Genomic DNA, 25463 nt, shown 5'->3' with positions numbered 1-25463 from the left:
GAGGAAATAAAAAATAAATTCAAGGTCATACATATCAGTGACAAAATAAAAATAGACAATTTGTGTGGGGTTTGCTTTCTCATTTGGGTTGTTGTGATGAAAAGTAATTAAGAACATTAGATTGTTTCTTTGATTTTGCCCAAAGATTTAGATTAAATACGTAATTTTAAATAATTAATAATAATAAAACTTTGATTTCTTAAGAATTATATCTGGCACTCATATATCCATAAAAGAAAAAGATCAACAGAGTACAGATGATGCATTGTAAAACTGTGCACCTGAAACCTGTGTAATTTTGTTAACCAGTATTACCCCAACATACTCAATGAAAGGAAAAAAAAAACCTTGTATCTGAAACAAGGATATTTGTAAAAGTAAAAGGTCAACAGTTCCCAATCACAAATACATATTGTGGTAAAAGAAAGTGGAGAACAATGGAAGTACCTTCTCTCTAATTAAAAATACACTGCAAAACCCCTTGGCAGTCAGATAAGAGAAGAAAATATTTAAATAATTTTATTTTGATTTCCAAAATTGAAGAATTCTACACACTTGTGCATTTAGAATTATAAAATAAATAATAACAGTTCAAATCACACTCACAAAAAACAAAAAAGATTGTTTTTCTATTCATCAAAATTTATAGATTTATAAAATTCAATATGTGCTTACAAATATACTGATTTAAAAATAACATCTATACACATATAAAATATATGAATACATTATTATTTAAGTGTTATATAAATCCCTCTGTTTTAGATAAATATTGCTTCCTATTCTTTTATTTCTTAATGCTTTCAATTAGCAACCATAAATGAGCATGCTTACCTAAATATCAGAAAAAAGCAAAAACATAAAATAGATTAATGTACATAAATATTTCTGAAATTATTTTAAAACATTGCAAAGCTAAAAAAAACACCTTTAAATAATATCTAATGTGGGCACTATAGGAAAAAAAGTTATTGATGAAAGCCTTAGTATTTACCAAATTCTTAGCTATAAATGTAGCAAAATAAACAAAATAAACTTCAAGACTCCTACTTGAAATGTTAAAACATGGAACAAAGCATACATCTAGTAATTCCAGAACATTAGTGTTTGCCTATGTAATTTAGCTCTTTAATTGGGAGAATACACTAGAATTCAGGATTTCTAAGCATATGTATCATTAAATTTAGTTGATTACAAAGTAGTTGACATTCAAAAATTCAACTTAACAGCATTCATTGTAATCATCAAGGGGAAGGAACTTCAAGGAGCTTAACCATTTTTAATCATGTGAATGTCCTTGAATCACCAAATCCACGAGTACCTATGCTGAAGGTACTTAGTACTAGGCTGGCTCATGGGTGTTTATAATTTATAGGCTGGGACTTAGTGAACCAGGAAATTAGGAAGGCAAGCAAAGGTAAAGTGCACAAGAAAACCAATGCTGATATGAAAGAAACTGGGAGTGCAGATAAGACCCAGGGTCTAAGAAAGGCAATGCAAGCAGCCAGTGGCCAGGAACTCTAGCTAACAAGCAAAAAGGCACAGAATAGATGCTTGGCACCAAGAAGACCATGCTAATTGGACCCATATTCTGTCCCAAACAGCATGCTTCTTGATCACTACCTTCCTGAGCCAGAATTGGTTTCAAGGCTAATGTGTGCCCTGGGCTGACCGTGGTCAATAAGAAGCAGAGATATACACAACACAGACCTGTTGCATAATTTCAATATCTGGTATGATTTTGGCAAACCTCCAAAACTTATATGTTAGCACCAAAAGTGTGGAAAGTATTTCTAATGTCTGAATTTAAGAATATGCTTTTGACCATCAAATATGTGTGTATGTGTGTGTATTATCCTTTTGGCACATAGGGAGTCATGACTTTCACAACGACAGCTTCATGGAAATAAAGCAGTGAGATGTGGCAACGCCGACACGCACTCTGAATTCCAGAGCAGCATCATTAATGAGTGTAGTAAATGAGGAAAGGCGGGACTTGACTTTAACAAAATTTTATCCCCCAAAGGTTTCCTCCTCCAAAACACTCATGACAGAACCAAAAAATGCCTAACCCTGATTGGATTATCTAAGAAAACACAGAAAACTGGGTCACTGTGTAGGGTCATCTAGTATCACAGTGGTTTCACAAATGAGTCCCATTGGTCCTGCCACTTTGATCTGTGAAGTTCAATTCAATGTGGTTGAAAGCAGGATTATCAGTTCCGCCATCTTCTACTGGATGAGATTTATAGCTTAAAACATGCTCCTTCTGAAAGAAAATGGTAACATGGTAATTAGAAAAAGGGACTGTTCATCCATTTAATTCTAAATAGTCACTATCACTTTTCTTTTCCTAAATCAGCTTTGTTGTCTACCAACGGAGAGAGAGAACAAAAGCAGGTCATGAAATAGGGCAAAGACCTTCCTTGTCCGTCAGAGTTCAAAGGACTGTGAAGACCAACTAGTTAGCTATTCAGGTGATAAAGGCAGTTATACTAATTTGAAGGAAAAAGAAAGCCAACTTACTTTCTTTAAAAAGTCAAAATTTAATAAAACGTCCTCTTTAGTTAATAGAAATTTCCCGTCTAAGTTTTGTTTTCTTCCTCCTGAAAAACATAGACATTGTTTACATTATTAAAAGGATGCCTATAACTACCCAGTGACCATCCACCATCACACAGGCATTTAACTTGTGCACATTCAACTCTATATACATAAAACACAAAGAGAAGGAAAGCTTTTAACTAGTGCTGGAAACATAGCTCACCAAGTCCCTTGCCTCATTCTGCAAGGATTTCACTGATTAGTATGAGTCCAGTGTCTCGAGATAAATGCAAGCCAACTGCCTCATCTGGTATGCAACCAGAGAACGAGTCATCTGGCTCAAAACTGGTAGGAAAACTGGTTTAAAAGCATCCTACACGATCTACAAATAAAATATCAAACCATTTGCCTCTGCCTCAAAAGTTGCCTTTCCCCTATTTGGTGGCTATGAACGTGGATACGTGTGAAGAAATGCAGGAAATTATAAACTGCTGAATAAATTACTTAAATAAAAGCCAATATGATGATTGGTATTTCATCCAATTCCTCTTCCCGAAGGTTTTGCTTTGATTTGTTATTTTATTTGTGAGTCAAAGAAGATGCTTTTTAAACCATGTGTCTCAAAGAACCTCTACATCAATCACCTAGGAGAACCACTTAATATGCAGACTCCTGGACTCCAACGAGGAAAGGCCCAGTTAGAATCTCTGGGGGGACGGGCATTGAATTGTGACTTTCACCAAATTTTTGCAGTGATCGTTACTCCCTCAAATGCTGAGAAGCACCATTTTAGTAAAAATACTAGATTTTTAATTTGGGGAACCTCTGCTGTTCTCAAGAGGAGATCAGCTTTAGATTAATTCACTCAACATCATTGCCTCCCACGTGCTAGAGACTCTATCAGGTGCTGGGGAGGCAGAGATGAATACAACCATCCCTGCACTCGCAGTTCACAGTCTACTTAGGAACTCTTTACCCCGCTTTTCCCATGAAGAAACACGCTCCCGGTGCACAGTGCCTGGTGAGGTGAGGCTTAAACACCCCCCAAGTCTGTTTGGCCTGTCCTTACAGATTCCTAGTATCCTATAGTAGAACTGAAATCTAATTCCCGAGGAGCATCAAAATTTTAGGTTTCTAGATTTTTTCCAATTAGTTCACCGCCGCTGTGGAGTGAGAATGTCATTTATGAAATGTATGAAGTTGAAGTGTTTTTAACCAAACTGGATGCCTGTTCTCCTGCAAAGAGCTTTTCTTTTTAAAACAAAACATATAGTTGTGTAGGGTTTGAGAATCCAAGCATTTGAGGGGAAAAAAAAGATTTCTGTAATGCCCCATTCTTAAAGGGAAAAAATGGGTTAAATAAGGACCAAAAGTCTGGTGGTGCAGGTTAGCTGTGTTCCAGATCTAAACAATTGGATTACTGGTGAGAAAAATTTAAAATCGGTCTTAATATACAAGAAGGGGCAAAAGTAGGTTTACAGTTGTATGAGAAACACAGTTCATTCTTGTTTTTATTATTTATTAATGATTGTGTTCTTTTCCATACAAAGAACTGTAAATGTACTTTTGCCCCACCCTGTGTATCAAAACAGACAAGAGAATAAGTCTACTATGCTGGTTATTTTATTTATGAGAAAAAGCTCAGTTTGTTTTGAAAAGAAACAGTAATTTAAAACCATTGTTTTACAGTTAGTAAATAGTCACAAGCTTTATTATAAATGGGTCATAATTATACATTGTAATAGATAATAATATTATAATTAATATAGATATAACTATATTACTTTTATCAGTAATTACTCACATAATTTATTAATTATAAACACAAGCGGCAGAAGTTTGGAAGACAGTGCTATTCAGATAGCCAAAAACAATGACTGAGAGAAGGATTTCTTCAAGTGTCACAGTGCTGGTAGCTTTGTAGCATAAAGCAAAGACATCCCACACACGTGGACCAAGTGTAGGATGTCTAACTGGCTACTACACATCTGATAAGGAGGGCAGTGGAGCTGCCTCCCCCAGTTTGGCTGCTATGGATGCACAGGTGTGCGGGAATTTAGGAAACTAGAGAGCCCGGTACTTTTCACCAACCCATACCAGCCTGGTCCGAGCCACTGTGACCGCTCACCTGATTACTGCAAAGCCTCCTCCCTGCCCTCCTTCCCTTACAGACTATTCTCAAGGCTGGATCAGAGTGCTCCTTTGAGAAGTATTGGAAAAGCAATTGAAGAAAATATCCCAGGCAGTAGACCTAATAGGCGCAGAGGTGGAAAACAGGAGAGAAAAGGTAAGAAAATTAGAAGAACTCTCCAAGACTGAAACATTTAACTTAGGGAGTTTGCAGAAAGAGAAAGCAGGAAATTGCGAAAGAAATAACATAAGAAAGTGCCCTAGAACTAAAGATCACGGGTCTTCAGGCTGCAAGGCCCTGCTGAAGGCCTTGAGCAGGGCAGCGCCGTGAAAGGGGTCACCTGCAAGGGGTCAGCAGGCAGCATGACACTGGCATGCTCAACAAAGACGCAGGGAAGAAAATGAAGACATCCTCTCACAGACAAGAAAGTTACTTTCAACCTAAGATTCTCTACCCAAACAATCAAGTATAAGGGAGAATTAAAGACGTTTTCGTCAGGCATGCATCATTTCCAAAATCTCTTCTTTTTCCCATGTGCTCCACTCAATTCAGGGGGTAAATGAGAATCAGGAATGGCAGGATGCAGACGGCAGGGAATCCGACACAGGAGGGGGACTGAGGGAATTCGAGGAGAGAGGACAAAATGAAGTCCCAGGATAACAGTTCCCCGGCCTTCCAAGAGAGCAGTGTACACTATGTGTATTATCAATTTGATTTTTTAAAATTATTCTTTAAAGTTTATGAACGTCTGCAAATAGTCTTCACATACTATTTACTATAAGGTTTATAATCATCACTCCTTACGTGTGTCTGCACTTCTTTATACAGTTCACAAAGGTCGGTGTGGGACAACGACACGGGGCTGCTGTGACAACAATGGGAAATCCCTAGCATTGTAGGAGGATTATGCAATTTCTTTCAAGCCTTTTATTTTTGTCTGAAAGCAACCTGTGAGATAGGCAGGTCAATTATTCTTCTTCTCACTTCACACAAAAGATAGCTGAGGCTCAGAGGAGCTACACAGACTTGTCCAAGTTCCTGCAGCTTAGCAAGTGGCAGAACAAAGATTCAAATAGAGAGGAGCCCTCTGCCCTCAAATTCCCCATGAGTAACATGGAATAAACAATTAAACTGACTACTGACAGGACTATAGTGAAATAACAGAAACAGCTAGAAAACAGGTATAGTAAAAACGGATGCAGAGTTAAAAAAATACAACGATACCGGTGTTTATGTAGTTACCTGTTAATAAACTGATGAGCATCCCCACGAGTAACGTTACCAAAGTTCCAAGGGTGCTGAAGTACAGATACGATAAAGAATACCAGTTATCCATGAGTGGAGTCCTGAGAGAGAGCACAGCGTAACTGTTAGGTTTCATGTGATGCTCCTTGCAACTTAGAGTGTCGACAATCCTTATGGAAAAGTCTAAATATAACATTCAATCATGATTTTAATGTCATAATCTGCTGTCCCAATTTTAGTTTACCAGATCAGGAATGAAAAGTATGACTTAACCTTGACTCTGTACTATAATACTGAATGTCCAAGTGCGTTCATCCAACTCTGATTGGTGTCCTAGGCACCGTTCTTGTCATCGGAAGGTCTATCGCTGGAAAGGTAGGTAAGGTTCCTGCCCGCATAAAGTTTACATTTGAACAGGGGAGATAAACACAATAAACAAGTCACCTAATTGTTCAATGTAATAACTTCCACTGATGGAAAATGCTATAATGGAAAAGGGAATGAGGTCACGTGACACTCGCAGGGTGGAAAAAAGAAACTACAACCTGATGCGTGGTCAGAGAAAGCCTTTGTGAAGAAATGACATTTGAACTGAGATCTGAATGACAAAAGGTTCCCGAAGAAAGCCTCGGAGAGGGGTGAACACCAGCCCTCGGAAGCACAGTGAGCAAGTACTGGGAACTTAAAAAGTGAAAACCGAATCTGGGTGACTGAAACCTAGTAGCAAGGCCACGGAAGGGCATCGTATTCCGTCTTCAGTGAGACTGCCCTGTGGATGATTTCCTAAGATGCCGTGTGGATTCAGGCCAGCACGCCTTTGCTGTTTCCCCATCCTGCAATGTGCACTCCTTCCTCCTTCTGCCCCTTCTCCCAGCCTCATTCACCTGATTTAGTCCTGCTCATGTACTATTCTGCTAAGAAGGCTTCCTTGACTCCACCCAGGAATAGTCAGGCTCTTCCTCCTCCCGGCCCCCATGACAGCCCAGGGTTACCCCGCGTCTCAGCGGGGTTGATTTCCTTGTTCGACTTGCCTTCTGGTCATTTTCTGTGACAAGTATGACTTTCTGGACTTTCTCCTTCTAGCCGACTTCTGCACACTTTTAGTGGTACGACATCTGTGAAGTCTTCATGCTAATCTGTGCTTCAGCTGTGTTTATATTCATCCTTTTAACAATTAGTTATCAAGTATTTATTAGCTATTTACCAGGTGCTGGTCATTATACTTATTGTGCTGACTGAGTTAGTTGTTTTGTGTATGTTGATACACTCTCTGCAGCTAAGTGATAATTCCCTGTAAGGCACAAGCCACAGTGACTGAGAGGGGAAGACTTTCTGTGGCTGTCACATGAGGAACCAGCCCAGGGCTGAGTACACAGTTCATACTTAAAAGAACCTGTTTACTAGTTGAGTTATTTTATAAATAAGCTAACATAGAAAAGTGTTATTATGGTACCAGGCACACAGTAAACCTCAGCTGGTTAATTTGCTTTAGAAATTCAAATAATCGTTTTTCTCTTAGACTCTTAAATTAAGAGAGATGTTTACATAATCAGAACAAATGATAAGCATACTTGGAAGGGTCAAGTCAAGGAACAAGTACAAAGAACCCATGGACAAAGGCAATGGAGGGGGGAGGATTGAATTCGGGAGGTGGTGGGTGAGTAAGGCAGGGGAGAATAAGGGGGGGAAATGGGGACAATAGTAATTGAACAACAATAAAAAACACTGTAAATAAGTACACTCTGAACACCGTCCCACTTACCCTCCCATTAATCTTTTCTCCCCTTGTGACTCTGACTAATGACATGGCAACAGGGCCCTCATCAGTGCTCTCACGCCTGTCCAGACTGCTCCCTGCATTTCTGCACCCCTCTCCCCACAGCAGCCCACCTAGTCGAATCTCTCTAAATATGCCCCAGGTTCTGGAACTACCTTTAGTCTCTGCCCATGCAGAGTTCCAGCCTTGAGCTCCCACCGACAAACATTCTCATGGCTGAATTCCTCGTGGGACATAAATTACTAATAATGTCACATCACTTCTCTCAAGAGGGAAAAATCGTTTTTAGACCCTAGCAGGGGCATCTAACCTTTTAGCGTCTCTGGGCCACACTGGAAGGAGAGTTGTCCTGGGCCACACATTAACTACATTGTGACACGTAATCACAAAAAAGTCTCATAATGTTTTAAGTAAATTTGCAATTTTGTGTTGGGCTGCAGGTTGGACACCCCTGCATGGGAATGGTTCTCCAATGGTTTCATTCAGGGCAAGCAGGCACTGGGTCAACCCTTGGAGGGCAGTGGTCTCGTCTTTCCAGTCCTTGGACATGTCCATGGGGTTTACACTTTCAGGCTGGACATTTACACAACTGACCCTCGAACAATGAAGAGGTTGAGGCCCCAACCAGCTGTGCAGCTGAAAATGTGTATACAACTTTTGCCTCCCAAAAAAACTTCACTAAGAGCCTCCTACTGACCAGAAGCCTTACCAACAACATAAACAGTCAATGAACATATAGTTTGTATGTAATATGTATTATGTACTGTATTATGTACTGTAAGCTAGAGAAAGAAAAATATTCACAAAATCATAAGGAAGAAAAATGTATTTCCAGTACTTTAGGTATTCGTTAAAAAATATCTGTGTATAACTGAACCTGTGTCCAAGGGCCAACTACATACCCACTAAAGAGAGCCTTGCTCTCGTACCCACTATGCAATAGGACAATCCTCTGCTGCCAGGTTGACATCATTTTAGTAGATCAGGCAGCATCGGTATCCAGAAGCTCGAAAGTGCACTGCTCGCTGCAAACTCCAGCAGGGCAGTCTCAGGTCCAACTCACTGTCAGTGCTCTAAGGACTGGGAATCTTTAAAACTGAACAAATAGCGACATATTTAGGTAACTGTAGCTTGTGTCAGTAAAAGATGGATATTTCAAAGATGATATAAGCAATGAATTTTTTTTTCCCATAATTGAGCTTTTCACTTTAAAAGTTTTTGACAAAGAAAACTTTTCATTCCACTAGATTTGATACTTCATAGCATTTGCCCATAATGGAATTTTTGTTGTTGTTAGTATTCGAGCCATCTCCAGATCTGTAGGTAAGGCAGAAGTTTCTATAGAAACTAAAAAAAAACCATGGCTTTTTATTTTGCTATTTCTAAACAAACTATTACAGCAGAAAGCCACTGCGTTCTAATCATTTTGGAATCATGCCAAAACCACTGTGTTGCAGGAAAGACAAAGAGACTAGGGTTCTCTACCTGCCACCTGTATTTTTAAAAACTATGACATTATAGAGCTCAACTCAATACCTTTCGACATTGTGTACTTGAAAAGCACTAGTAGAAAACGGCATTTCTGTAGTGGACATCCAGTTTGTCCCATTGCCTGTGCTATTACTGCAGCCGCTGGTTTCCAGGGGAAGCGGCATGGATCTCTCAGGAAGTGGGGGGTACAGCTGAGCTCCAATGCCGACCCAGAAAGAAGCACCAAATCCAGCCAACAGACCAATAAACGCTCCCTGTAAAACAAGAGAGTTTTTTAAAAAACACAGTTTGCTTTGAGATGGAAATTAACATTAGAAGGTTAAGCTCAACATGGGCTAAGCCCAATTTACCAGCTTCCTCCTGAAACTGTTCCCCTCACCAGATCCCTACCTTTTGTCCCCAGCAGCACGGGGCCCCCGACCCCTCAGCCCCGAGACTCTGTAACCCCATTCCCTTTCTTCATATCCCTGCCTAGCCAATCACCAAGTCCTGCCCATTTTCCTTTTATAAGTCTCATACTTCTATTTCTTCATCTCCGTTTCCGCGGCCAGCACTCTGCTCTGGCCTCCTGGTCTCTTCACACCCAAATAACGACAACAGTCCTGTAGTTGCCTCCAGGCCAGCCCTACCTTTATTTAACGTGTGAACAGATGGCATGCCACGTGAGCCACAGACTATGAAGAAGAAGACGGCATCCACAGAGTTCACTCCTGTGGTTAACAATGGGCAGGCCTGGGACTGTGCTGCAGGGTCATGGGGGGTGGGGCGAACAGCGAGCAGTTTCCCCAAATGACTGCAGCGGTGCCTACAACCAAGCCAAGTGTTTCGAGATATAAATGGAGATGTCCTCTCTGAAGACACTGGCTTTCCCAGTCTGTGGAAGACTTGGGCCCCCCACCCTTGCTTTTTACCAGTAATCCAGGTGTTTTGCCAGCTCTGGAATGATGTGAGGCCTAGTTCCAAACAACAGGGATTAAGGCAAACCTGGAGCCGGGAAGCCCCTTACTCTGGGGTGGAATTTCCCTCCAACCTTTAAGAATAACAACCAGAGAGGACAGCCTGTACCTCAAGCTCCACATAGAGCAGACAGCGGGGAATATCTGAAGGAAGGGGAAAAGCATAAGCCAAGTCATGATGGAAGAGTGAGAAGGCTGCTGACCAGACCGGAGGATTTACGTTATGGATGAGGACTGTGAGCTGTTTCCTTAGGCTGAAAACTCCTGAAAGCAGAACTGGGGTTCTTTCTTTTTTTTTTTTTTTTTTTTTAAAGAATTTTATTTATTTACCTTTAGAGGGGAGGGGAAGGAGAGAGGGAGGAATATAATGTTGTGGTGCACCTGCTGTCAGGGTTCTTCTTTTGATGCCCTGACACTTCCCGCAGCTTTGACGATCAGAAGTAGAAGCCTTCTGGTCGAGGTGGTGAAGACCCTATTGCTCTCTTTGCTGTATTCTGGATATTCACAGGTGTCCTCAGCTCTGCTCTCCTTAAGTCTCCCATATCTGAGCCTGTCCATCTCCGTCTTTAATTGTTAATGGTTAATTTTCAAGAAGAGCAAAAGGATAAATGCACAAGAAATGCTGTTGCTCTTTACCTATATTATGAATATTTGAATTTGCACTATATTATTCTGGCTGTTTACACTGAGCTTCACAAAAGCAGCCTTCCGGTATACAGCACTTCACAGTACACCCCAGCAAAGCCGATGCAAGTAATCTAAGTCATTAAGTCACTGCCAATGGATGTCATAGCAACCACATCGTTACAACTGAGAAAAAAAATCATAAAGCCACTACTGTATTTTGAAAAGAAAGCTTTACATCTATTCATTCTTTATACTTACAGTTGAGTTGGCAAAGGGAACCAAAATGCCCAAAGAGAACAGGCCCAGAAGTGGTCCACCGATCATGCCAATTATGCTGAGTGCTGCCTACAGAAATAAGATAAAGTCAGCAGTTAGAGATTTCAAGTTCAGAGTTAAAATGTTTCAAACTGATTTCACCAGGATGAGGATTTAAAGTATTTAGGCTCCTCCCCAAAAGCATGGCAGCCTTGTCGTGGGCAAAGAGAGCATCAGAACTTGGGAACTTCTGCGTCTTAGTGTGCAGTACCCACATGCTCCTTCAGGCAGCCTCAAAAAAGGGAAGCCAAATGTCAGGGAGGTGGAGACTCGGGGGGCAATGGGAGCACCCATATGAAGCCTAAGTCAAGAGTGACAACACTCCTCCCAGCCTTGTTCTCACGGACCTTAATCATCAGTCACATCACTCTGTCTTTCATTCCCTCAAAATCCTCCTCGGAACAAAAGAGTGTAGGTAAGTACTACTAAGTGACCACAGACAGCAACGAACCCCAACGCCATCCTTGGTTCCCTAAGCATGGAACTAGAATGAAAAATGTGATTTTAAAAAAGGTTTACCCAATCCCATAGAAAGAGATTTAAAATCCAATTGGCCAATGGCAAACTGCTTAGACGTACAGATGCCAAAGTCATGACCGCAAAGTTTACCATGTGAAGAATGGGAGAAATGCAAATAGCTGAAACTTCCAAGAGATCTGGGTTCCCAATAATCAGACAGCTAGTTTTCGAGAGAGGACAGAACCATAAAAGAAGCGTCAGGGGCACATTAATTCGTCCACAGAGAAAATGCCGACCTCATGAACCAGGGAAGGAGTGTAGGTACTGTGACAGAGAATCTGTGTGAGGAGGATGCGAACTCGATATGGGCCCGAGGGGTCAGTTCACAACTTCTCTGGAAGCCAGTCTCAAAGAGTTACATTCTATGCGATTCCCTTCATATAACATTCTTGATATGGTGAAAGTACAGAAATGGAAAGTAAATTAGTGGTTGCCGGGGGTGGAGGAAGAGGGAGGGGCAGGAGGGAAGTGGGGGAGGCTACAGAAGGGCAACACGAGGGACCCTTGTGGAGATGGAGACGCTCCATCTCTCGACTGTATCGGTGTCTGCAGCCTGGTTGTGATGCTGCCACTACTGTTTTGCAAGGTGTCACCGGACCATTGAAGGGAAGCAGGTAAAGCATGCATGTCAGATCTATTCCTTTTTATAATTGCATGTAAATCTACAATTGCCTCAAAATGGAAAGTTTAATTTTAAAATTAAAATAATAATAATAATTTAGTCACCTCAGTTCCTTTATGTGGGAAATATATAAAAAGAGAAGTCTGGAAGAATGGTCACATCAACATTAAAAATAAAAAGTGATTATGACTCAAAGCTTTGAGGGTCAGCTCTTACCTGCAACACAGCCCCCATTAGTGATGCCAGAGCAGCCATTGCAATACACAGGACTCCAAACAGCACACCTAGATGGACGAGGTAAACGCCAGTGTAAAGGCCAGACCCAGAGGATTAGACTTCTCAACAGAACAGGCTAGCGCACCTTTGATTCAAAGTGGGTAGTATGACTGTGGTGAAGAATGGCCGCAGACACCAGAGCCAGCTGAAAAAGGAAAAGGGCGTTTTCCTACCGAATCAGCAGTGTGTGAAGGAAAGAAAATCCTGATATTGTGTCCAAGGATTGATTACATTAGGTTATATAAGTAAAGAACCCCTAGAATGAACGATAGGGATTTTTAAAGCTAAGAACTATTGTATGATCAATCTAATCCCCCATCAACATTTCTTTAATACAAAAGAAGGCTTGGGTCTCTTGTTTTCAGTTGGCCAAAACAGGACACAGTTCAACACTGCTCTGTACAATGGGGTAGGGGAAGGGATTAATAAGCATTGGGAATTAGAGTCTTCTGACTTTAAGTGTTCATTTCTTCTGGGAAGTGGCAATCACACAGAAAGGTGGTCTAGGACCTTAAATCCTCTCATAATCTCCACCAACAAGCCCAAGCCTTTCCTGTTAAGCTAGAAAAGAAAGGCAAGTATCATATTCTCCCTTCTGCTAAAATTTCTCTGAAAACTCACTGATGGAAATTCTGTAGCCTCCACTGGTGGTCAGAGTATGGGATTTTTTTTTAACTTTCAGTATTTTCCAGATTTTCTCCAAGTACATACTTTACTATTTAAATTATAGAAAAACATTTTTTTAAATCAACTTTATTTTTAAAGACTTCCATTCCGCAAAAGTCACCTGAAGTCATTCAACATAATTTCCCACACATACAACTCAAAATACAGTAATATAAACAAGAACTTGCTCATCAAAAAATTGGTGTATTCCTTATATTATATTATTCCTGTCTTACTTGAACTAACCCTCACACCTTTGTTAAGTATATTGGGCAAATAATTTCATTGTAGCTAAGTGGAAAAAACTTACATTAATTTTTTTTGCAAAGAGCTCTTAGTGCATGACTTTTTTATGTCTCTGATCCTAATAGTATTAGCTTGAGTCTTCTCCATTTGATAGCTCATGTATGGCCACCACTATGGATTTTGGTGTTCAAAGTTACTGAAAACAGTCAAATCATCTGCCATCTTTTTCTTGATGAAGTCCTTACTATAAATACCTTGAGATAATAATTTAATACAAATCTCATTGTTAATCACCAGCACTATTGTTCTCTGAGCACCAGCTAGGGCCTCTTATTTTATATGCATTATCTCTAAATCTTACAGTATCCCTGTAAAGTGAATATTTTCCATATAAAGAAAGAGAGGCTCAAATGGGTTTTTGGGTTTGCTCAAGCCTAATAGCAAGTAAATTAATGAAGCAAGATGGGCTTTGTCTGGCTTCAAAATCTATTCATTCTACTAAACCGACCAGTTCCAATAACCCCTTAATAAGCCAGTCTTATTCTTCAGGAACTATTGTATCATTCTGAAATTATGCTCCAGCATTAAAAGTGGGTATACAATAAAATGATGCAATACTATTTAAATTTAGGGGACAGTGAAGAATACAAATTAAGCTCTTGTTTCAGGTTATAGCCATGGCAGTTATATATAGAATTATGGTTCAAAACTGGGTATTATTTATAAGTTCTTTGACAGTTTGTTCACATTATTTTTCTAAGGTTAAAGATTCTTTTTTTAAAAAAAAATGTTAGTCATTCATTCTAAAACACATATAACACAAGAAGGTGAAATGACCAATGAAATCCACTAGGCAGATTTCTATGAGTCAGATTTGACATTTGGGTCATTTGGGAAATCAAGGCCTTTAAACCTTCCCATTCAAGCTGATATTTAAGCCATAATTAGGTTCTATGATCTAAGAATAGAATTTGAGCATTCCTTGCACAATCTCACAGGCCATCATCTCCAGGACAGTGTATGTGTAGAGATGAAACAGGCACTCGAGTCAGGTCAAAAGTCACGATGCCCTGTTTCTTCATCCTCAGTTCGCACGCACAGTTACCTTACACTGATGGCTCTTCTTAGGGAACATAGAAAAAGCGTGGTTCCTGCTTCCAAATTAGGAGATTTCTTAAAATGTTGGTCAAAGTTGAAAAGCAAAGGGGTTGAATTTTTTTTTTTTCTGTGGCTGAGATTTTAACAGTCTTGGATTAAGAAATTGTTCTTTGTGGTTCCTGACAATTAACTGATGTGTCTCCCAAGTCGCGATGGCAAATACATGTCACGGGCATATATATGCGCACACATTTACACTCAGGGGTTCCTACTCTGTGTCCTTCATGGGAAAGAGGATCTCTGAAAACACCTCCCAGAGCTACAAAGTGAACTGTGAAAATGGAAACTTACTCATTCCTTGGGAAATCCAAGACAGAGACCTTTCTGAAACTGATCTCAAGTGTGGTTTGACCAGATCTTCCACAGTTACGGCTGCTAAGGCATTAATACTAGAGGACACTGTGCTGTAAAGGAAAAAGGGAAATAAAACTTTTCATGGATAATATGTAAACTATAATAATACTTTAAGCAGGAACGAGAAACAGGAAAACAAATCATTACTTCTGAAATATAACCAGGTTTCTACCATATTATTTTTAATGATCACGGCACCCTCTTCCTGGAAGCTGTTATCTAAGAATGATTCAGGTGACATTTATAGGCTTACTAGGGAAAAAGGGTAATTTAATGTTGCTTCCATGTTGCAGTTAATCATCAGTGTTTATGGAAAGAATCTACATAGATTATGCAGTATCATTATCTAACGACTTCAAAATATACTTTTCTTTATGCATGGAGGACTATCATAAGTCTCACTAATATATGCCACAGCAATCAATAATATTAATTTCCTGATTCCTTACTAACATATGCTGTAGTTTGTTCATAATAAGAATTCCCTGGAGCAAACACAGGCAAAGTGTAATGAATAAGTTCAAACACAGTGTATATTGTTCAACATGCAAATAGAAAATTTTAATTCTAATTTTCCATTTGACCACACTTTAGCCACACATATCTTTTTAAAATTTTTTAAAGGTTTTATTTGTTTTTAGAGAAAGGGGAAGGGAGGGAGAAAAACATCAATGTATGGTTGCCTCTCATGCATCCCCTACTGGGGACCTGGCCTGAAGCCCAGGTATGTGCCCCAACTGGGAATGGAACCAGCAACCCTTTGGTTCACGGGCCAGCACTCAATCCACTGAGCCACACAAGCCAGGGCATAGGCCCATGTATATTTTAAACTGAGACTGCAGGCACCCATTTTTGATAGCTACCACCACTGATCACCATTGCTGTGATTCTACAGGGCACGTGATGGTGTACCAGGCAGTCACACCAGGCAGTCGGGACTAAGTTAAAAGCACAGACTGGTAACAGAGTGCTAACCCGTAGAGGTAGAAATCAAACCAATGGCAGACCCTGCATAGACTGCCTCTGATGGGCCATTTGTGCCCACGTCCAGAATCCAGCTTTATCCCCACAAATATCCAATAAAAAAGGAAGCTATCAATGGGGAAACCAACTGGGTTCCCCATTGGGTTATTAACATTATTGGGTTAATAATAACCCAGTGGGGTATTATTAGAGTCAAAGTACATACCTTAACGTCCCACTGTAAGCACAGGCCACAAAAAGCCCAGGAAGTCCTGGATAATCTTGCAGGATGTCCAGTACCAAATACGGCATGAGCTGAAAAATCCCAAAATTTACCCCTGAGTACTGTTTGCTACCAAGTAAAACTAATGAGTGCTTCGTGTATCTTGTGTTTTTCAAGAACCAGAAGTAGCTATTCCATATAACTGAAATTTTTAAATACCCCAAATTAAACTATTTAACTGCTAAGACCTACAGGAAAGAATGGCAATGGTAGTTAAGGCCACAGGCTCAGACAGATGTGGCTTTTTTTACTTAATTTTTCTGATCCTCCGTTTCCTCGTCTGTAAAACAAGGGCAATAATACTAACCTCATAGAACTGCTACAAAACATCAATTAGATAATCTCTGTAAATCTGCTAGTACAGTCTATGGAATACGGTAAATGCTTTATACAGTGAATGAGGTAGCTATTCTCATTCTTTGAAATAATAAATCAATTTAAAAGAAATATTTTACACACATCTGTGCAAAGCAGTGTTAACTTTACTGGGTAACTCAAGGCTGTCCTTGTGAACTTGAGCACTGCCTAGGACTGAAAGTGTCATTATGGCTGCATGAGACACAGCGACAAGTGGAAAGCAACGTCAGCAAAGTCCTGACACTTGCTTCTTTTTAAAAACTTCCCGACACCAACTTGCTTTTTTGATAAATTCATTTAAAAATAAATATTGAATAAGGATAGGGAGGTATAAGACTTCAGCACTATGCTACCTGGTAGTCTTAAAGCAAATGGATTCCTGAATCAAAAGGGGCCTAAGTAGATAATTTTCCAGAAAAAAAAGTCCTCTAATTTACATCGAAACATTATTCATTCCTCCTCCCGTGCTACAGGGTGAATGCCAGTCCCCACCTTATCTGACTGTCTGATTGCACTTAACACAGATTTGTTGGTGGTGATGGAAGAGCAGGCTCCATTGCTTCCAGGGTCTGCATTGAATTGCTCTAGTGTTGCTTCCTCCGTGTTTTCCAAAGCATACTAACTCTTTATTCACAGAGAATGAGACTAGTGCTTCTCTCTCTAGGAGATTAAGGCCCAATGTTTGTAAGATATTTTAAACGTCTAACTTCAAGCAATATTCTACACATAAGCAAAAGGAAAGCGTTTACTGTTAGTGTTACAGCAAGAACTAAAATTTTCTACCTCGTCATCAACTCTCTCAAATTCTGTGGTGTGATATTTAGTATTCTGAACAGCCCCCTCAGGTACAGACAGAACCAGTGGGGTCAGATGGATTAGAGAAAATTAGTAAGACTATATATCTAGGTACTAACCCTGCTTCCTAGGGTAAACTCCTGCAGAATGGAGCAGAAATGTACCTTTGCATTCTTCAGTTAAGATCTTGGCCTCATCTTCCACTGCCTGTGCCTTATTTGTATTGCACGCCAGTGCAATATTAGTTGAATTAAGAATACAGCATGGGAAACATTCTGTAAGGAGAAGACCTCTTTCTTTTTCAAACAGCACACACTCTCTGAGTGATTGGTGTGTGCGTGTGAGATCCTTGACGTGCTTTTATGACAAAGAACTTCAAGGTTCGGAAGTTGTGGGGGCATTTTTCCCCAGGGTAGGGGGAAGGTATGTGAAAAAATTTTTTTTCAAAATCCCCATTGTCTTCATGATACAAACTACAGACAACAGGGATTGACTAAAAAATCACATATTCTTGACTAGAGGGGATACATTGGGAGAGTGCCTCCGTCTTCAGAGCAAACAGGACTCCTGGATTCCCTGGGCAAATAGGAAGGACCTGTTCACCATGAGGAGGGCGTGCGTGGAGACAGGGTTGAAATGCACAGCTCAAGGATTCTCTTGTTTTCTAATCCCACAAAAATGGTATTTTCCTGGAAATGTGCGACGCATTTGCACCAACATGAAATTCAGCCTATCTTTAGTTCTAATCAAGTCCCCAGAGCACTTGATTTATAAGCGAGTCTTAGGAAATACTTCTGGTAAGAACTAAGAGAACGAGAACTTGGGCTTTATACTCTTGGCAGTCCTGGGTCTGAATTCTAGTCACACTTTCTGAAAGACAGTATATGGCACAGAGGTTCAGTTAGGCCTCTGGGCACAGCCTGCCTGGGCTGGAATCCTGGGTCCAGCTTGGTAATTTAAATCCTGGTCATTTAACTGCTCTGTGCCTCAGTTTCCTCATCTTTAAAGGGGAGATATCACAGAACCTACCTCAGAGTATGGCTGTGAGAATTAAAAGTTGAAGTTTACACAAAGCACTTATGATGGTGCCTGACCCATGGTGAGTGTTTGATGAATGCATGCAGCGATTCTTATTTATTAGCTATGTGACCTTGGGCGACTTATATTACTTCTCTGAGATTCATTCATTCCCTTATCTATCAAATTAGAATTACAAGGCCGTGAGAACAAGATAAAACATGCAAAGCTCTCCGCACAGAATCTTATCATACAGCTGGCATTCAGTAAGTGTTCACTGATTAGATCCGTCTCTCTGTCATTGAAAACCTGACAGGTCCACAAGGTGGTGACGAGTTCGCACAGTGACAGATGGTCACTAGACTTAGTGGGGGTGACCACACTGCATGACGTGAACATGTCAAATCACTATATTGTACACCTGAAACAAATACAGCTAATAGGATATTGTATACCAATTATATTCTGAAAAATAAAAACTGGAAAGTAAACTGTTTATAAATGGGAGAGCTAATAATACCCCGAAATGTTCTTGGGTAACATGGTTTGTGTATAGTTTTGGCTTTTTAGAAACGTGTTTACATTCCTACTCCCAGCCTTGAGCTTGTCTCTATTGAACACTTGGCTTGAAATTTTCTCAGGTGTTTCAATATTTTAATCTTGGATATAGCATTCTTTACTCTTGCTGTATCTGCTGAAGTCATATTTTGCCAAATGCTTTATAGAAATTAAAGATGATCATATTATGCCCATTTACTGTTGATCACCCAGAACATGGTCTTTCTTCCCAACTGTTAGGCTTTCTGAATGTTATTAGCGCACGTGTAAGAAAAACACGGTACTGAACCTGGTCTGGTGCAGACACCTCCTTGTTCGTCCAGGGATCGCAGTCTTGGTACCTGGAATAGAGGGCCAGCCCACAGAGCACGGCGCAGGCGAGGATGACCCAGAGCCCCAGCAGGTTGATGTAGAGAGACCTGAAGAAGTGAAAACAAACCAGCAAGTGACCGTTGTAATTTCCACACCTAAGAGGAAACTGGTTACATAAGCAGGAGGAACTTTCATGATTGCATTCAATACGTGCATGTTATCTTTTGTTTATCAAAAGTGCTACTTATTTTATCCTGGCTTCACCTTCTACTTATGACGTCAATTACCATATTTGGAAATACTTAGAACAGGTGAGGTTTTCCCAGAGCTCCATGGGCATTATTACCTTTATAATGGCATCTAATTATACTACTTCAGGGCTTCTTGTCATGAAGTAAAGATTTTTAATAGCCAACAGACAGCAACTATTATTCATTTTCCCTTTAAAAGTAGTACAATTATAAACTGCTAAATATACTTAGCATCTACATAGAACTCATCAAATGTGTTTAAATGTGGTTTAATACCATCCATTAGTGTGAAAGGCAAACCTGTATTCCTTGGATAGTATCTTCCCAAACAATGTTCAGCATTATTTTTTATTTTTTAATATAATCTTTATTGTATTTTTTCCATTACCATTTAGTCCCCTTATACCCGCCCCCCCGCCCCCCGCAATCACCGCACTGCTGTCCATGTCTGTCAGCCATTTCTCCTTTTTGCTCGACCCCTCCACCCCCTACTCTCCCTCCCCAACATGGTGTGTGCCCCGAGAGAGTGCAGAGGTTTACAGAACAGCGCTGGAGCCAGACCCGAACGTAAAACATATGTGACCCTGAACAAATCACTGAGCCTGTCTGATCCTCTGGTTCTTCACTTGCACATGGTGATAACAATGTCTACCTCGTGGAGTTGTAAGATGAAATGAAAGAGTATATATTATATGACACAGAGCTTGGCAAGTAATAAACACTTGTTAAAGAGTAGCTATTGATACTATTAATATTGATGCCATTGCATGCTACGTCCTATTGATCAGCTCAATAGTCAACACTGCTCTCCCGCAGGAGGCTGCGCTGTCTCCAGTGGTGCTGCGGTAGACACTGTGCTGGGCTGTCCTGGGATGAACCGAGGCATCGCCCCTGCCGCCGTGGCTCCTTCTCTGGGGCGTCTAATGACCCCTGGATTCAGAGACTGAAAAGCTCACTCTCCTCACCCTCACTTGGAACAAGCCTGAAGAATTACTGGAGCTTTAAGCCTCTGTTGAGACTGCATCATGGTCCAACTCCTCCCTCTGGCTTCCTGCCCCCCTCGCTGCCCTCACATCCCTGAAAGACTCTGGCAAGCCAACCTCCACCTCAGTGTCTGCTGCCCTGGGGCACCGACCCTGCAATGGGGGCCAGAAAACAGACTGCTGGCTGTTTTTCTTGATTGACTAAATTTATCGTGTTTTGTTATTGTCTAAAAACAGAAAGAGCAACTGTATCTCATCTCCAAATCATCAGAAAATATACCCAGACCCTTGCTCAGATACTCCCCTTGCCTATATATGAGTTTAATACTTTACCATATTGTTTTATTCTACTTGAATGCTATTCAGATAGATGGCTTATCAATGTCTGATGTTCTCCGTGGTCGGTCAAGGTCAGTAAGTCTGATTTGGGGCTGGGATCCGTTCCCCCCATGGAGTCAGTGTTAGAAAGCTGCTGAAAGTGGTCCCCTGCACCCAGGCAGTCTGCCTTTTTTAAGGAGGCCCATTGGGCTATTCTGAAGGAAACCGTTTCTTTTTAAGAAAGCTCTAATGCTATTCTTTTAGTTACAAAAGTGGGCTTTTTGAACTTCATGTTTCCAACAAAATAGAAGAGCCGGTGCACCATTCATACTTTGGCTAAGGCATCAGTCCTAGTGTGGATTTAAAGTCAGGTGGATTCCTGGATAGAGAAATGACATTCCTTCAGAGTTCCTTAAAATACTAAAACTCTTCAGCTCGCTTTTGGGGACTGCCTGCCCAGGTATTGTGCTCATGTTCATGTAGACTTTTTACTGCGGGATTTTTCCAAAGACAATGTTGAACCCATGTACTCTCAATATATTGAGGTCTGACATGTGACATCCCAACATTTTCATGTTCTCCTTAGAACAGAAATAAAATTGCCACTCCTTCTCCTATTCCAGTCACTCTGTTACTCTTAATATATTTGGAGTTTTTAGTACCTGTGGGCTGGGCCAGCCTCACCTGCCAACAAGGGAAGTGGTAGTCACCATGCTTATCTGAGGCCTCCTGAGGAAGAACCGGCCACTGACCAGACTCCTTCCTCAGGCCAATGAGCGGGCTTGAGAGTTCTCCGACGGTGTTGTCCTCCCGATCTCTACGCTTTGTCCAAATTACTCTGCTTACCCGGAAGGCTCTCTTACTCTTTCCCCTGCCCGCATGTGATCATTCTTTAGGATCTGCCTGGCTGATAGGAATGTCTCAGTCAGGATTCACATCCTGTGATTCGAGGTGGAAGAGGGTTCACATTTATTGGACGCTGACCATCTGCACATGGAACACAGTATTTTACAGCACCTCCCACGGGGTGTATGATGTTTCTCATGCTCATTTTACAAGTTTAGAAACTGAAGTTCAGAGAGACTAAGTAACTCGCCCGGGATCACTCAACTAGCAAGTATTAGAACACAGTTATAAGCCCATGACTGTTGGAAAATAAAACACACCAGCACCTCTGGTGATATTATGCTCTGGAGCACCTTCCCTGTTATCACAGTGTTTCCCGAAGCTGTTGTGCCTCTCTAGTGGTATTTCACTTTTTACAAACTGAAGTATATTTTCCTAACTTGCTGCTAAGTTACTTCATGACAAGAGCCATGTATTTATAATTTTCCCCATACCTCCTTGTGCAGATGCACAATAAATACCTATTTGTTTGACAAGACTTGTTTTCCTTACTAATTATGCAAATGTTTTTAAATATCTTATTTGAAACATAGAGTACCACTTCGTTCTAATTCATCCTTTCATAAGTATATCGTGCACCTGTTGGAATTTCATCATTCAAAACGCAAACTTAAGCAAACGTAAGTCTGACTTATGAAAGAGTTCCCATAAAGTCAGTTCATTGTTATTAACGATACATATACCATCATTTGGCTTACAGTTTTGCCTGGAATCTGCTTTTGCAGGAAATGTATCTCTGCACTTGGGACTGGTTGACAGCATAAAGACTGCCCCATGTGAAGGTCCCTCCTATCACAATTGTCCAGAACGTGTGTCTTTGCAAAGGGTTGGGGTCAAAACTAAATGAAAACAAAGAGAAAACAAATCAGAACTACTGGGAAAATAAACTATAAAAATCCCCCCAGACTATTTTCAGAAGCAAGCAATGTGTACTTACATAAATATATATACATACATAGGTACAAATTTATTAAGTAATTGTAAAATGAAGAAATATTCCTAATGTAAGTTCAACAAAATAAAATTGATACTTTCAGAGAATTGGGAATTCTGGATGGGAATGGGGAAATCCCATTTTAGCACATGTATATAGTTCTAATTTATATTTAAGCTTAAGAATTCAGTCAATTAATAGTATAAAAGTGTTTGTGTCCTAAAACTGCCATGCCACAATAATTGTGCTTTCTTAAAATACTGTGTGCACTAGATAAATACTAAAAGTTGAAAGTCTCTGTATGACATGTACCAAATATTGTTACAGAGAAAGGTCAACTTCCACATTTAAGACGTTGTTTAACCCTTCTTAATATATCACCTTGGAAGGAATGAATCTCTTCCTTGCTGATACATAATGCCAGCTTGAAAAATGTATGCGATATTAGCTTTCATGGAAACTTCCTGGACATTATAAAATTCTGAAAATTTGTTTCAAATCACTTGAGTAAAATGTTCCAATTTTGTGCATCTTCCAGTGAAAAGATGAGAACCTTCGTTCCATATTCTAACCTTTAACACCAAAGTCTAAGAGTTTGGAGGGTTGTTGACCTTTCCTCCCACAGAGAAAGCAACTGCTATATTAGCTAATGGAAGCCAAAAGCCAAATACGTTTGGTGAGCTCTGTGAGGCTATACAAGCTTCAGAACACCCAACTCAGAGATTTTAGGCCACACAGGAGCCATGTGTCAACTACAGCCTATACAGAAAACACTGAGACAAGAATCCTTCTCTTCATGTATCTCAACCAGAGCAGATCTCTCACCTACAATATTCTTAAAACAAAGCTGCATAACAAGGAAAAGTTAATAAGGTATTTCATTATTATTTAATTGCTTGGCAACCTTCAAAGTAAACTCATTTAAATACTAATCTTTTACTTTTTAGAATCCCATCTTGATGTGTAAGTTATCAATTCGATGTGGCAATGAGTTTATCCTTTTTATAAGGTGACTGTTGTCTTGCAGAAAAATGGTTGGTTTCACATCCTCTCCCCTCAATGTAGCCTGGTAGGAAGAGACTTGGGAGCACTCAAGGTCTCCTGAGTGGTCACTGCTTCTTTTTTTTTTTTTTTTAATTTTTTAACTTTTATTTTAATTATTGTTCAAGTACAGTTTTCTGCCTTTTACCCCCATCCCAGCCCACCCCCAACCCTCCCCACCTCCCTCCTGTTTCCACCCCCCTTGTTATTGCCCATGTGTCCTTTTATTTATTTATTTATTTATAAATTTAATTATTTTTCAACTGCAGTATTTTCTGTCTTTTACTCCCATCCCAGCCCACCCCCCTGTGCCCCCCACCTCCCTCCCATTTCCACCCCCCTTAGTTGTTGTCCATGTGTCCTTTATACTAGTTCCTGTAAATCCTTCCTCTTTTTCCCCTGAAATTCCCTCCCCTCTCCCCTCTGGTCACTGTCCCCCGTTCTCTATTTCAATGTCATTGTTTTTATTTTGCTTGCTTGTTTGTCACTGCTTCCTGTACCCATTCCTCCCTGCTGGTATCAGCAACCCAGGTTTGCTCTGGGGAAACTGCCACTTCACCAATAAATAGTCTAAATGGCTGTCAATCAACGTGTCCTGCTCTATCCTAGCTAAGTGCCGCAGTCATGGCCACTCGTGGCCAATTGGAGGCTCTCTTCCTTGAATCTGAATCTTGAGATAGAAGGAAAAAGAAATATTGAAAACAGTCGATTTCTCTGTAGCGCACCCACGCAAGTGAACACAATGACCCTGTTCAATTTATGAAAAAGTTCTTTCCAAACATTAGGGCCAATTTTCAGAAAGCCAAGAAGAGAGCCACCAAGGGCAAAACAACATTTTTCCTCTTGAGATAATGTCAGCATGCCTGTCTCAAAGTCGAGCTGCACAAAGAGAGAATGAGCTGCCCTGGCTGGTATGGCTCAGAGGACTGAGTGCCGAGTGGACTGTGCGTGAGAAGCAGCCACACACTGATGTTTCTCTCCCTCTCTTCCTCCTGTCCTTCCCCTCACTCTAAAAATAAATAAATAAAATCTTTTTTTTTTAAAGAAGAATTAGCTGTGCCATGTAAAATGAGCCCTTCTTCACATTGAACATGATGTACGAGAGTGACACTGATGGCCCAAAAGGAAAGGTGTTTTAAACATCCACTTAAATTGGATGATGTATTTGTGGTGAAATATCTCGTTTCTCCATTAGTCTCTCTGGGAAAACTGCGCAGCTGTTTAATCCCTTATATCATGAGCCATGCTGACACTCGAGTACCGGCCTTTCCTTTTCTACTCAATTTTCCTGAAATAACATATAATAGTTTACACTGCAGATTACATAGTTCTATTTACATATTATATAGATGGCATGATAATATATAATGATAATATATGGCATAATAACATAATAATAAGTGATATATTGCCATGGCAACATAAATATTTTTAAAAAATTATCCAGGCTACTTGAAACAATGAACTCTCAAAACAGAATCACCGTCCTTTAGTGTTTTTCTCTTAAAAGGTTTCCTTCCTTATTTCTCCACTATCTCTTCCTTTATCACCCCACCGGTCTCTTCGACCTAACCCAGACTTGACGGTCAGAAAGAAAATACTCTTTCACTGCCAGTCCCTTCTCAGGAGGAAGCCCCAGCCTAAGTGTCATGGGACTAAGTACACCTGACTGTCTTAACCCTTTAGAGACCTGGCAACAAGTCCTTCCACACTGACTTGCCAGCTTCAAATTTCTGTATCACATCCTTAGTGGTGTTGTGTGTGTGTGTGTGTGAGTGTGTGTTTTCTAATGCAAACTTACTATTTCAATACAGAGAT

At 40.4% G+C, this 25463-nt stretch overlaps 1 protein-coding gene across 2 annotated transcripts in view; it reads right to left on the bottom strand.

Moving 5' to 3' along the window:
- Nucleotides 1-675: 675 nt before the first annotated feature.
- Nucleotides 676-25463, bottom strand: part of SLC5A8 (solute carrier family 5 member 8) — a 39429-nt gene continuing 14641 nt past the window's right edge. For both annotated transcript variants that reach the window (XM_037160818.2, XM_053661465.1), the window contains exons 6-15: nucleotides 22369-22509; nucleotides 19190-19319; nucleotides 16117-16205; nucleotides 14865-14977; nucleotides 12444-12511; nucleotides 11030-11116; nucleotides 9234-9442; nucleotides 5918-6021; nucleotides 2527-2606; nucleotides 676-2269 (exon numbers count right to left, since the gene is read on the bottom strand). In XM_037160818.2, the coding sequence (XP_037016713.2) occupies nucleotides 2144-2269; nucleotides 2527-2606; nucleotides 5918-6021; nucleotides 9234-9442; nucleotides 11030-11116; nucleotides 12444-12511; nucleotides 14865-14977; nucleotides 16117-16205; nucleotides 19190-19319; nucleotides 22369-22509 (1147 nt within the window). In that variant the 3' untranslated portion in view covers nucleotides 676-2143. The remainder of the gene's footprint in view (nucleotides 2270-2526; nucleotides 2607-5917; nucleotides 6022-9233; nucleotides 9443-11029; nucleotides 11117-12443; nucleotides 12512-14864; nucleotides 14978-16116; nucleotides 16206-19189; nucleotides 19320-22368; nucleotides 22510-25463) is intronic.

Source organism: Artibeus jamaicensis, unplaced genomic scaffold (genome assembly GCF_021234435.1).
Source record: "Artibeus jamaicensis isolate MK-2021 breed Jamaican fruit bat unplaced genomic scaffold, CSHL_Jam_final contig_233, whole genome shotgun sequence".
NCBI classification, from domain to species: Eukaryota; Metazoa; Chordata; class Mammalia; order Chiroptera; family Phyllostomidae; genus Artibeus; species Artibeus jamaicensis.
Note: the sequence above shows the minus strand (reverse complement) of the source record. Positions and strands in the feature narration are given on the sequence as shown.